The sequence below is a fragment of the Abramis brama genome (genome assembly GCF_963993115.1).
Source record: "Abramis brama genome assembly, chromosome: 6".
Classification (NCBI taxonomy): Eukaryota; Metazoa; Chordata; class Actinopteri; order Cypriniformes; family Leuciscidae; genus Abramis; species Abramis brama.
This window is the reverse complement of record NC_139968.1, coordinates 39,008,382-39,022,835: the sequence shown is the minus strand read 5'-3', so window position 1 is coordinate 39,022,835 and position 14,454 is coordinate 39,008,382. Positions and strand designations below refer to the sequence as shown.

At 39.5% G+C, this 14,454-nt stretch overlaps 1 protein-coding gene across 1 annotated transcript; it reads left to right on the top strand.

Annotated features, from left to right (window-relative positions):
* Nucleotides 1-10,511: 10,511 nt before the first annotated feature.
* Nucleotides 10,512-13,262, top strand: LOC311085928 (putative nuclease HARBI1; the record flags this gene model as incomplete). Its single annotated transcript, XM_084118546.1, has 5 exons — nt 10,512-10,944; nt 11,025-11,140; nt 11,222-11,333; nt 11,414-11,743; nt 12,988-13,262. The coding sequence occupies 5 exons, from the start codon at nt 10,512-10,514 to the stop codon at nt 13,260-13,262; spliced, it is 1,266 nt and encodes a 421-aa protein (XP_083974672.1).
* Between the last annotated feature and the right edge of the window lie 1,192 nt (nt 13,263-14,454).

Sequence of the window (14,454 nt, the reverse complement as noted above, 5' to 3'; positions counted from 1 at the left end):
AACGCTGAAAACACCACGAGCGTGAGTCACGCGTGCTTCCGTGTGTGTGTGTGTGTGTGTGTAGTGGAGCACACACTGAGCGCTCATTCCCAGAGACGCGTAGAACAATTGCAGTCTCTTTTAGCTTTAATATGCATAGACACTAGTCCATATCGAGATTTTATTCATTGTACAGCAGCTACTTTTGATTTATTCATTCAAAAATAGCCAAATTCCGTGACGTTCTGCTTTATACAGCACGTTCCATTTGTGACTGGATTCCGCGATTCGCAAACACAGACGGGATGAATTTATGAATGAAAGTGTGAAAGTTCTGACACAAAACGAAGTTGATACGTATCCTCACGCTTTTTTTAAGTGGGTATACGCAAATCCTTGGCCTTTTCTAGTGGGTATACGGCGTATACCTGCGTATCACGTAGACTACACCACTGACCTCCAGTGAGCTATCTCAGGGCAGTAGAAGAGGCATATGACCAGGACATAAATGGGGTGTAAGTACTGATTGGTAAGTAAGTGATGGTGCAGTCACATTGTATCTTAAAAGTTTTTTTTTTTTTTTGGACATTTTGAAAGTGGTTAATGTTTAATCTGTTCTGTAATATTTGCACATTTTAAAAGGGTTCATTTTTGTGAGTAATTGTCCCTTTGTTCAAAATGTAAGACGTTTGAAATGAGTCAAGACAAGTCTTATTTGATTTCAATAAAAAAATTTACTAAAGAAAATGCATCTTGTGTATTTTTTTAAGCGTATTTCATATTAATTTTAACCATTACAAATTCAAACATGTTTAATAACACATATAATTAAGCCTTTAAAGGGTTAGTGTTATGTAACTATTAGTATAATATACAATCAAAACAAAGGGTGAAAACTTTAGTAAAACTTTAGTAAAATGTTAAGGGTTAGTTCACCCAAAAATGTGATTCTGTCATTAATTACTCACCCTCATGTCGTTCCAGACCCACAAGCCCCTTTGTCATCTTTGGAACACAAATTAAGATATTCAAAATATCTTAATTTGTATTCTGAAGATGAATAAAGTTTTTACAGGTTTGGAACAACATGAGGGAGAGTAATTAATGGCAGAATCACATTTTAATCACAAAATGGTTAATATAAAAAGATTTAATCAGTTGGTGTCCATGTTTAAATCATATTTTCCTGCCAGGAAACAGATCCAGCTGGTGAAAGAAAATATGCTTTTAAACTGTCTCTCTGATTTTTGGCGACAGTCGTGGCATTCCGTGCACTGCTTGCTGCCACAGAGGGGAGTTCTCCATCCATTCTCCAAGCTCCAGGAACCATGTTGTGATTGGAAATCTTCCACATCTGCAAAGGTTGAAGGCAGGTACACATCAGATGCCTTCTTCCTCAGGAAGTTGTGCACACAGAGTGCAGCCAGTGTAACTGTTGTTACTTTCTCAGGCTCCAGTGCAATGTTGGAAAGAAAGACACGGAGTTTATTGGCTAAAATTCCAAACGTGTTTTCTACTGTACGCCTTGCCCTTGATAGCCTGTAGTTAAATATTCGCTGCCCATGGTCCAGATTTCGGAAGGGGTATGGCTTCATCAGATCGATTCGGAGAGGGAAAGCTTCATCACCAACAAATGCATAGGGTGAAGATATGTTGCTCCCTGGTAGTGGCTCTGGGGGTGGGACATTTAGCAGATGTCTGTCCATGGCAGCTCGGAGGTCTGACTGACCAAATATTCCTCCATCTGACACTCTTCCTTGTACGCCAACATTGGCATAAATAAATTTGTAATCTGCGTCGACTACTGCCATGAGTACAACTGAAAATCTAGACTTGTAGTTGTGATATGTACTTCCAGAGTTTGCAGGTGGTTGGATATAGATGTGCTTTCCATCTATAGCTCCTAAGCAATTAGGAAACTGCCATTTGGTTTCAAATCCCATAGCCACCTCTCTCCACTCTGCCTCTGTTGTAGGAGTCTGAAAAAAATAAACACCATATATAATTAATACATGTAATTTTCTCTCATTTCTACAGAGGTTATGCTTAATAAAAAAGTCAACTTATTATAAATCAAAAACATATCCATAACTCTGGTTAAAACGCTTCGTTTTGGGAATTATTCAGTAAAGGCTTCTCTTTGTGTAAACCCACTGTCTTGAAATGTACGTCTGTTATTTACATCAAATGACTTACCTTTAAATGATCCTCCTTTAAGACGCCATACAAGGCTTGACAAGTCTCCATTACTATCTCACTGATAGTACTACGGCCGATCCGGTAATGGAAGCAAAGAGATCTAAACGTCTCTCCTGTGGAAGGAAGCATGTATAAGGTTTATAATGTACCATGGCCTGGATTTACAGATATAGCAAGATTAAGCACAAATTAGGCATTAAATGAGATGGAGCATTTAAATAGCTTTTATAAACTTTCCTTAAAAACATTATCTTTATCTTAAAAAATGTCACTGACATATTTTAAGGTAAGTCAGTGCAAATTACTTTGTTTAAACAGCTCAAACTTGCATTTTAGTCTGGGACTACCGGACTAGATTAAATTTTGTCAGTGAAACCAGGGTCATATAATTTTTTTTAAAAGTACTTTTTACCGGTAGCAAGGAATCGTAGGGTAAGTGACAGCCTCATTCTCGCACTGATTGCTCTTCTGAGTTTTGTGTCCCTTCTTTGGATAAATGGTGTAACTTTGCCAAGCAAGTAGCTGAAATCCTCCACATCCATCCTAAGCAGATCACGAAAACCCTTCCTGTCACTGTCCTTCAGTGTAAAAAACAAGAACAAAAAAAACATCAGCCTTTTTTTTTTCAGGGCTTTACCCATAGCAATGTTTAACTTATAAAACCTTCACACATAAGGCAAAACTTCAAAACAATTAAAAAAATTATATATGCCATGGAAATGGTATTGCAATATATAGTCTATAGAGCATGGCATGGTGTTATGAATCGATCAAAGGCATTAAACCGATTTTTTTTTTTATTGTTAAAGGCTCAATAACCCATGTGACGGCATAACAATAAATGGTTACTTCTGAACATTAGAAGTATTTAATTAAATTGGTGAACAAATAATTGTTTACAGTCTGTTTTTGAAATATCGTATTGTTGTGGCAAGCTAGCAACATTTATATTACTTTTACTACTGGCTAAAAGTACAAATATAGGCCTAACGTTATATAAAAAAATATATTTCACCTCAAGTTCTCTTTGAAGGATTGACAGTCCATACTGTCCTCTTCGTGCAATCCAGGAACGTGTCCATTGTCGGGTTTTCTTTCTTTTCTTTTCTTTTTCTGAACACAAGACAGCCAATACGAAAATCGACGCTTCATCCATCGTTTGTTTACGTTCGTTTCCGGAAGTCAGGCGCTACTAGTTTCGCCTTCACGCGCTTCTTCAAAGACGGCACGTGATGACTGGTCTGGAAGAAACGTGTAGTCTGACATGGTTCTTGTCCACGACACGACAAGATTTTAGGAGTCAAAATCGTGTAATCTGACACAGTGACTATCGCATAAGACAAAAAAATCGTGTAATCTGAACCAGGCATTAGACCTTGGAAATGGTATAACTGTTGTGATCTGTGTAACTGTAAGAGAGGCGGCCTACGAACTCCTGTGTGAGTCTTGAAGCTGAACTTCTGCTGATGAAACTGCAAACTATCTTCAGTAAAACTTTTCTTCAATTTTTTATAATTCTGACTCCGGGTCTTCTTTCAAACATTTGGTCCATGGGTCTTAAACTGTTTACCCCTAACACTTGCTGAACGCATGTGCACATTGCACATGCGTGGCTTAAGTCATTAGGCTTGTTCGACTTCATGCAGCTCTGCGCAGACCGATCGGAGGCTGACTTGAAGCAGTGCATGCCGGTTAGAAATTTTGTCCTACTTGATCCAGCGCAGACGCCACGTGACTGTGACGTGTGCCATCAAAGTACTGCGAGAGCGATTCGAGAGTAGCCGGAGAACTCAGCCAGCGCAGCTTCTCAAGAGCGGCTGCAGGAGGGCTGATGACGACACAGCTGTTTCACGATTGGCCGGATTCACTGCATGACAACGATCACGTGTGTTGCGTGTTTATTCAAACACCTTTAGTTTCTCTAAAGTGCACAAATCAGTTTTTTATAACAGTAAACACTCTTTTCATGTAGTTGCGATGTTATATTGTGTCATGTTTATCAAAATAAAACTGATTAAAAAACGTAGACTCCACTTCATTGATAGTAGCTTATGTTTTGTTTGACAATAATTCGAATGTCAACAAGAAGAAACGTCTCCCGGGATCGCTTAGACAACCTTTAAGTCATTACGAGAAAGTTTCTCATTATTTTGAGATATTAAGTCATTATTATGAGAAAGTTTCTCATTATTACGAGAAAGTTTCTCATTATTATGAAATGTTAAGTCATATTATGAGAAAGTTTCTCATTATTATGACTTAAAGGTACAATATGTAAGAATTTTGCATTAAAATATCCCAAAATCTCAAGGCCATAGTGTTATATATTTTGTTAAGTTGATTACTTACAATATCCCAAATGTTTCCAACTATTTTTAAATCGTGAGAAAATTGCGATTTTAACCAAGGAAACGGGGCGTTAGAGCAGGGGGGAGCTGGGAGTCGCCAGTCAATTGTGTCATATCCGCGTTACCCTCGGTTTCCGCTCGTACTGCGTGGAGTCCTGGACAAATGCGGAAGTTGTAGTTGTAGCGTCTATCAAGCAACAAACGTTAGCTTGTTTCGTGCTGTCGTTATGGAACACAATTATTCTTTACCGATTGCAGCTGGTTCTTTCGACAAAGCATGCTTAATTTTATATTTTCCACATGTAGCATTCAGTTATGTTTATGTAAGGGAAGTATTATTGCTTTAGATTTGTGTTTAACGTTAGTTTATTGACATTGTTTATCTGGTGTTTATGGCAATGTAAATAAATATAGCATGTGTTATACATAAAGATTAATCAGTATCTTGGCAAATGATGTGGGTATGTTCGAATGTACTTTTGTTTAGAACACGCAAAATTGCGCAGCGTAATCACAACAATGAATTCGACATACAGTAACATCTATGATAACCAATGTAGTATTAAACCTTACTTTTATTGCTGTTAATTTTTTTTTAATGAAATAAAAGTGTGATAAGGTTCAAGAGTCAGGAAGGAAGAAGACAGGGATCGGAGTGACTGGGACTTTATTAAAATAAAACAAAACAAACAAAAGTCGCGGACAACGCGCATTCACCGTGGCAACCGCGACGGCACAAAACAGTTCAAAAATGAGAGCTCGGATCCACCGGTTTTCTTTCTCTGTGTCCAATTTTCTCTCCAGTCTCTCTCTCGTTCCAGCGCGGCATATAAGCGGTCTCTCCACGCCAATAATGCAGCAATAAGACAGGTGTTCGTCATTTGCACTTGACCTACTTGCGTCCCGCTCGTCTCGTTTCTCTCTCTCTCCCGTTACAGATCGCGCTGAACCACGCCCCCCTCGCCACAAAAAGCATGTCATTAAACGCACCATTTATAAAAATAGAACTTTAACCCCTTTCATGCACGAAATTTTTCGATTCCCGTCTGACTGATTTACATCCACGGTGGAATTTAAAACAACAGTTCCCATCATTCCACGCTCCTTCACATCGTCATCAAGCTACGCCGTTGTTGTTGTTGTTTGGAATGTAGCGCCCTCTAGCGAAAAAAAAAAAATTCTTGCATATTGTAGCTTTAAAGAATCTTTTTTTTTTTTACTCAGCGTGGCAGAAACAGGCTTCCATAGTTAGGAGCTACTTCAACTTCAATGTAAGATGATTTTATTTATTGTTTTGTTTATCTATACTAAAATTATTGGTTCAGTAGATTTTTAGCAAGATATTTATTTTATAATCATTTCAATTATATTCTTTTAAAGAACAGAATGTTTTTCAACTTTAGTCAAAGGAACCGTAAGATTGTGGCCAAAACTGGTACTACAATCACTTTCAAATTACTGTAGAGCGGTGTATCCCCTCCCCCCTGACTCCAGCAGGAACATAGGCTGCTACAAGGAGCTTCCAATGGCAAGTGACGAGACTTCACAGTAATTTTTCTTTCTGTTAATTATGTTTATGCTTCATGAGAGATGTTTTGCGAAGTAATTATGTATTGCAAAAATGTTACTACTTGCGATTAGCCAAATATAATCATAAAGATGTACGCTCGGGTGTGCTAATGTTGTTTTCCTCAGCGTCTCAGCATAATGACAGAGAAACGGGCTCTGATAATGCATTGCTAATGTTAGCAATGACGACACGCTGTTTTTATTTCCAAAACAATTCCTTGCCTTTTCAATTCGATGACCCACCTCCTCCATATATCCGCTAACGCAACATTACTTTGCATGAACATGCATAACTTTGTTCGACTGTCATGAATATTTGAAATGTCCATTTACATTTAGTACAAGTTAGCCAAACATAGATGAATCTTACCTGTCCATGAGAAAATTAGCAACGTTGCATGGCGTCTGTCTTCAAATTCTTCTCCGTTTTCAGCCGTCTCCATCTTTCAAAGGCATGTCCTATACAAATCCTTGTTTTATTTCGGACTTTGTTACTATGTATTTCGGATTCATAACGAGGTCTTTTAGGTTTCGTAACGTTAGACATTTTTTATCCGGCGTGTTTGTAGCTGCAGCTGTCGTAACTAGAGCAGAGCTGGCAACCCGGATGCCGAAACACTGACTTTGTGATTGGTAGATAGGTGGAGGGTGGCGCATCAGGCCAAAACAAAACATGACAACATCAACATCAGGGGCCTGTACCATGAAGCCGGATTAGGTGCTAGCCAGCTATGTTTCAGCTTAGTTTCCGCCAACCCTGGGTTTTAGGTACTATGAAAGTAGCTCGGCTTTAATCGGTGTTCGTTGCCATGGTATCTTACGCTGCACGGCTAACCTGCTCCGGGGCAGGTTATGTTCTGGATTCAAGATCTCAGACTGAAGTTTGACCAATCAGCTGAGAGCAAAGAAACATATAGGTGACGTAACTTATTCCCAGTGTCTGTTACAATGACTTCACCTTTTCTTCCAAATCCGGTGGACATCTCAGCGCAAATTGTTAGACGAGCACTTCATAAAGAAAGAGTTTTTAGCCAGACAAAATCCCCTTGCCTTTCCTGATAGTAATTTGTATGAAAGATACAGATTTTCCGCGGAAGGAATGTCTTATCTTTGTGAACTTCTTGAGCTGCACATAAAGAATTTAACACGTCGAATTCATGCTCTTACTGTTTTTTTTTTTTTTGAATGTGTGTCCATTTTCTGTGGTGTTGGTGTTCATTGTGGTCGTTTGCTTTTAGCCTCAGCAATACCTATCTTATGGTTCCAGTGGCTGGCATTTTCCTGAAGACTGTGGCTATCCTCGAATCTCCTTCAACGCTCTCTAATGCTGCCTGAAGGGCCGTAATTATATTTTATCGAACTACAGTGTAAAAGTTGACCTATCTGTGATGTTGGTGGTCATTTTTGGTGCTCTCTTCTAGCCTCTGGATTATCCATCTTGGCTCCTGGGCCCAGTGTTGCTGTGAAGACTGCCTTGCTTACACCGGAATCCCCCTCAGCGTTTGCTGTTTGCTGCCGAGAGTACAATAACTTTCTCCTGTGGGTCGGACGACTGCCGTGACCTTCTGGACGTGTCCGCTTGACTTTTTGGAGGGAGGACAGCTGGAGCGAACTGTCGTGAAGCCACCGAACCTCCAAATGGCTTCAGAGACATCATTTTAGTGAACTCTTTCCCCTACGTAATACGATTTCTAGTTAGTGCTTGCTGTCCTAATAAAGACTATTTGTTGTATCCACACATTGACTGTCTGTTTTGTTTCTGTGGCTGGGACCTGATTTGATTGATTTATTTTATTTAACGTTGGTCACTAGGTGACAATTACACTTAATAAAAGCACATTGAAACTGCAGAGAGGTCTCACACTGTTTTATTGGTTTTGTGGGATGGGAGGGAGAAAGAGAGCAAGATAAAGTTGCATTAATAAATATTCATGCTAAAGTGTTACTTGGTTAAATAAGTTCACATACTGAGATCAGTTTTATCCAGCTGTTTGATCTCTAATTTTTTTTCTTTTTTTTGGAGCCTCCTCAGCTCACAGTCCAGCTCCTTTAGTGAACAGTCTAGTTCAAGTCTCCTTTAGTGTGCAGTCTAGTTCAAGACTCCTTTTGTACAGGGCCCTGACTGAGTCGGTTTCCACCTGAAACATAATTCCACCACAAACATGATCTTTACAAGTTTTCTGGAGGCTCATCAAATCACAAAAAGTTCCTTGACTTCCTACAAACACAGGACTGATTGTAATTTATGTCAAGGGTTTTAAATTCTTACCTTGTTCACATTTCTTCTGAAGGCCATTGAGGTAGAGGCCTCAGTTTCTGGGGCAGGTTATGAAAAATCCTACAATAAAAGAGATGTGTAAGGGCCAGTCCCTTTTTATGCCACACATTCAAATGTTTGCCATAAAAAAAGCCCAGTGCATTCACATCAGCTACTGTCTGAGAACACACAGACAGAGTGTCTTCATTTCCTCCACCTTAATATATAAAAGTAGGCCAATGTAAAGCATAACTGTTATGTTTGGTGTTCTGTCTGCTGCACACTGACCTCTGTGTGTATATGTGCTGGCTTCAACAGGGACACTGTATTTCCCTGCAGAACATACAGTCAGCCATATTTAAAACTTAAAAGTAGTAATGTATTGCACACGTACCCAGTGTTACTTGCTTAGAGGAGCCAGCACCAGGGTCAGATTCCCTTATTGCCTACTCAGAGCCAACTCCTCTGCCAGTGTATTCTGGGTTTCTGAATTTAACTCCATTTCTGTTTGCGGCAAACAAGTGTTTGTGATAAAATGTTCACAAAAATAATAAAAGGTTGTGGTAAATACTCACCACTTTGAATTATATTTTTATATTTTGTCTTTATCTGCTGCCAAGAATATTTGGAGTTGGGGTTGCATCTAAAAAAACAAAACAAAAAAAACAAAAAAAAAAACCCAATGAATATTAATCTCTTAGTACATACATGCACATTTTTTATATATTATAAAAATAGGCTATATGCTATATTACACATATAGGCTACATATACATAATTTTACATAAATATAGAACGTAGGCTATTTGTTTAACTTACACATTAACAATCAGCAATCTTTCTCCAACAGTCTTCTCTTGCTTTGGCAGCAGACCGTATTGTTTCGAGCTTGAAATACATATTTAAATTCATCGTAATTCTGAATGATTATCTCTTGCTCCTCCGCGGAAAAATATATTGCTCTCGCTTTACCCGCGATTGGTTGTTCAGTGTCGACGTCACTCTTTTATGTGCACGCGCGCGTGGAGTAATCATAGCTTAAGGATCAAAGCCTGAGTTGACAGAGAAAGTCGATGAGCTGCATCATGGTACCAATAAAGCCTGATTGCATCGGTTTGGTTTTGTCAACTCAAAACTAATCCTGTAACCCCGAGTTTGTTCAGCTACCTTCATGGTATAGGCCCCAGTTGAGGGCTGCAACATCACTTTTTAAATGACAGTATCCTGGCCGGACTACTGTTGTCAGTGGTATTTGAAATTAACATGATTTCTTAATGTCTAGTGACATATCAGGGCCATTTTATGATTAATTGAAATACATTTCTTACATACGGTTACTTTAAATTAGCAAGATAATAGAAAACCTCTTTTTCTCACTTCCACTGTGCTCTGGAATGCGGAGGGTGGGACGGAGGGTGGGAGGAAGGGTGGAAGGGAGGGAGCTAAGTACACACACACACACGGAAGAGAGGGAGCTGAGTACACACACACACACACACACACACACACACATCCTGGGGGGTATTGCACAAAAGCAAGATAAGGGATTAAGCTGGGATTTTCCAGTTATCCTGGCTGAATTTAGCCCTGACTCGGTTGCATGAAGGGAGGCTAAATTAATCTACATTAAGTTACTATGGAGATTTACACTTTGCAGCTAGCCTGCTCCGGAGCAAGCTAACAACCAGGCTAAGATTAATCCTAGTGATTTATCGGCTAGTTCCTCCCTAAATCCTACTACATATTAATGTGTTTTAGTCATTTAATGGTCCTGCATTAAAAAACTAGATATACTGTCATTCATCTAATTATGCGTACTGTTATTTTAGTTATTTAGTTATTTAGTATATTTAGTTATTTTATAAAGCAGATTTTCCTGAGCAATTATTACTTTGCTGTCCACAATGAATGCCAACACAGTGCAAAATAACTATACTATACAATATGAGAAATAGAATATAGACTAAGTATATCTATATATGCAAGTATAGAGTAGAAATGTACTGTTGAATGATAAAAAATATCAATATATTATATTTTATTGCAGTTGATGAGGTAAGAAATGGCTCATGAAGTTGCAAATGTGGTTTCAATTAAGTCCGTAACGAGGTCAATATGTAGTATATATAGACTAAAGATTTGTGTGTTTACTATTCACAATGGCTTGCCCTTTGTTGGATGATGTAGTTGATGAGGAAGTTTTAATACTCAGACGAGCATTCAGGCATGAAAGAGTCTTCCGAGATAAGGCAGACCCATTGGCCTTTTCAGACGAATATCTGACTGAGAGGTACAGATTCTCAAGTGATGGCATCAGATATTTGTGTAGGCTGCTGGGTCCAAACATACAGCACAGGACAGCACGGAGCCATGCTCTCATTGTCCCACAGATGGTCTGCGTAGCACTGCGATTCTTTGCAAGTGGCATGTTTCTGTATTCTGTCGGTGATGCAGAAAACCTCAATAAAGCCACTATTTGCCGCACAATAAGAAATGTAAGTCTGGCATTGAAATCTCTTGTGCACATATTTATCACCTTCCCTGGCCACAGAAGATTCATCCACATCAAGGAGGAGTTCTACAAGATTGCAGGTAACACGAATAATAACAGATTACTACAAAATGTTACATTAGCACAGTCACAGTATGACACTCATTATTTTGTGTTACAGCTTTTCCTAATGTAATTGGTACAGTGGATTGCACCCATATTCGTATCCAACGCCCCTCAGGGGCACATGAGGGTGATTATGTGAACAGGAAATCTTTCCACAGTGTCAATGTTCAGGTAAGAATGAGTTAGGGTTACTGTCAGCTACATAATTATTCTGTGCATTAAATGACCTTAATAGGCTATATATTTTTACAGATGATCTGTGATGCTGACTGTCTTATCACAAATTTAGAGGCAAAGTGGCCTGGCTCAGTCCATGACTCCAGAATCTTTCGGGCCAGTAGAATTTACCAGAGACTCTCTCTAGGTAAGCCACCCCATTTTTTTTTTAAGCACCTTGAACATCAAGAGTACAGTACTTGTAAGAATTATGTTTTGTATTCACAGGTGAGTTCTCTGGTGTGCTGCTGGGGGACAAAGGTTATGCCTGTGAGACATTTCTGATGACTCCCCTTACAGACCCCCAAACCCCAGCACAGCAAGCTTACAACCATGCCCATGCCAAAACCAGGGCTCGAATTGAAATGACCTTTGGCCTCCTGAAATCACGATTTCAGTGCCTGCACCACCTGAGGGTCTCCCCAGACAGAGCATGTGACGTGACTGTTGCCTGCACAGTGCTGCACAATATTGCCAGCCTAAGAAAAGAAAGGGATCCCAGAGTTGCTTTGGATGTTGATTGGGACAATGCTGCCATATTCCCAGATAACAGAAATGGTAGACTTGTTAGAGAACAATACATTGCAAATTATTTCAGTTAATTTAGTTTTGATTTAGCCCATCCCTTAATAAAGGATAATGTAGGCTATATAACTTTTTCATGTGTACATGCATTTTATTTGGCATCAGTAGCACACACTGTGGTTATCTTCCCAAATTCTAGTTCCACTTCACTGGATCAATAACTATAAAGTGTATATAACTATGAAGTCGATAGGCTGCACGGGGCTTCTACTGAAACGGACAGAAGGATGCTTCACACAAGGTATACAGTTCATATGCATAGAAGGGAGCGAGCACTTCTCACAATACGGCTGCGTTGCAGGAATACAGCAGACTCAAAGTCAGCGGGCTGAACGGGGCTTCGACTGAGACAGACAGAATGGATATTTCAGACAGAGCATACCAGCCTCACGTTCGTGACGAAGAACAGTCACTCCTCCCAACACAGATGGGCTACCAAGATACAGCAGATTCGAAGTCGACAGGCTGCACGGGACTTCTACTGAAACAGACAGAAGGATGCTTCACACAAGGTACACAGTTCATATGCATAGAGGGGAGCGAGCATCTCTCACAATACGGCTGCGTTACAGGAATACAGCAGACTCAAAGTCAGCGGGCTGAACGGGGTTTCTACTGAGACAGACCGCGAACACTTCAACAGGGCATCTCCTCTCCTATTAGCTCAAACAGAGGGGTTAATTCAAATTCCAGATGATAATTCTTCAACATCCACACAGTTAGAACAGATCAATGACACAGAACTCACTATTGACAGTAGACCAGCATAGCACAGGGAGAGTGCACGGCAAAGGGAATGTATCTTCCACACACACAGCAATTCCACTTCTAGCATATAATGTGGGGGAAACGTCAATCTTTAGGCACTGCAAACTCACTTCACAAAGTGCAATTTAAAGCCAGCACTCACCCTTGGGTCTCTGTGCGAGGGGGGCCGAGATCATCAATACTGCTGGGGATGCTTTAGGATATTTTTCTTCACATACACAAGCAGAGTTCACATCACCATTTTTAATGGAGAGAGAGATAAAAGACCGGTAATGAATCCATACAATCCACTCAGTGATATTTATGATCGTGATCCAAACACTCCCAGCCACATCCAATTCAGTGTCAAACACATGCAATTACGAGACTCAGTTCTCAGTTACTTAGCTCTTCTCCAATGCAAACGGGGTATTTCACTCTCCCTCTGTTGTCCTCCTGTCTCTCATCAGCTCACACTCTCCTCTTCGTTCGCCCGTCCTCAAATAACTGCAACCGCCCAATAAAACAACTTCTCACGGGGGAGAAAGAACCAACACCAACCACCTCTCTCTCCTGCTTTTTATCCTCTCAAATGCTGGCGGGGTTTCTTCCAGACTCTCTGGGTAAATTCCCCACACCTGTTGCCAATCTGTTCAGGTTGTCATGGCGACAGACGTACACACAGGCCTGTGGACGGAGTTTCACCCATAAGTGTCCCACCGGAAACACTTCTCAGCAAAAATAGGTTCCATATACTTTGTCACATCGTGACACTATATACACCTGGCTTGACATATCCGCGCGTTCTCATCCTGGCTCAGCAAACGTGCAACGGATTAAGCCAGGATGCACTGATTAAACTAGGTCAAGCCGCGACTGTTCTGTTATCCTGGCTTTCTTAATTCTACTTTTGTGCAATACCCCTCAGATGTCAGAAAGATCAGAATGTTTTTCAACTTTAGTTAAATTAGCAATATATTTATTTTATATTATGTTTTATATATTTATTTTATAAAAATTATTAGTGTGAAATATAGGCTACATCAGGGGTGTCAAACTCAGTTCCTGGAGGGCCACAGCCCTGCAGAGTTTAGCTTCAACCCTAATTAAACACACCTGGAGGCTGTTCTATAAAACAAGATTGGAGTATAAGCCAGGCTTATTTCGGTTAGTCAGACTTATTGTCGGTGGATTCTGTTTCATAAAGCAAACTTAAAATAGTTCAAACTCAGTTACCCTGGCAACTTATGCTGGGAAACTAGCCTGGTCCAGGGCAGGCTAACTGTCAGGCTAAGCCTCAGCTGTTACACAGATCCTCTAACACTGACCGACAAGAACACAATGATATTACCACTGACACTCTCTCATACCATTATTGGACTTTATTAACCACTATTAGTCCAAAAATAAATACACGGTATACAGAAAATCAACTTAAATAAGGCTACAATGATAAATTAGACAATATAGACCTATAGATAGATAGATAGATAGATAGATAGATAGATAGATAGATAGATAGATAGATAGATAGGCCTAAATACAATATATATATATATATATATACTACAGGTTTTCTTTTTTTACTGGCTGAATGTTTTGTGCCCAAGATTTAATTAGATTGTTTTAAAGATGTATGAATACATTTCTCTCTGGTTTTGTTTGGCAGCTGTAGTACATGTTTATGATTAGAAGAACATTAGAACACAATCTGAAAAAAGCTTTGTAAAGCAGAAGTTAAAATCACAAAATTAAAAATAAATAATTACAAAAGCACAGTATAAATTTTAACTGGTAAGATGAATCTGAGCTTAGTAATTGACAGTATTAGCCTACATTTGATTTACCCCATTACAATAGTCCCTTTACAGTTATTGCTATCATAAAAAATATACACACAGGTTTAAAATTCTAAATAAGGCACATCTAATGTCCAA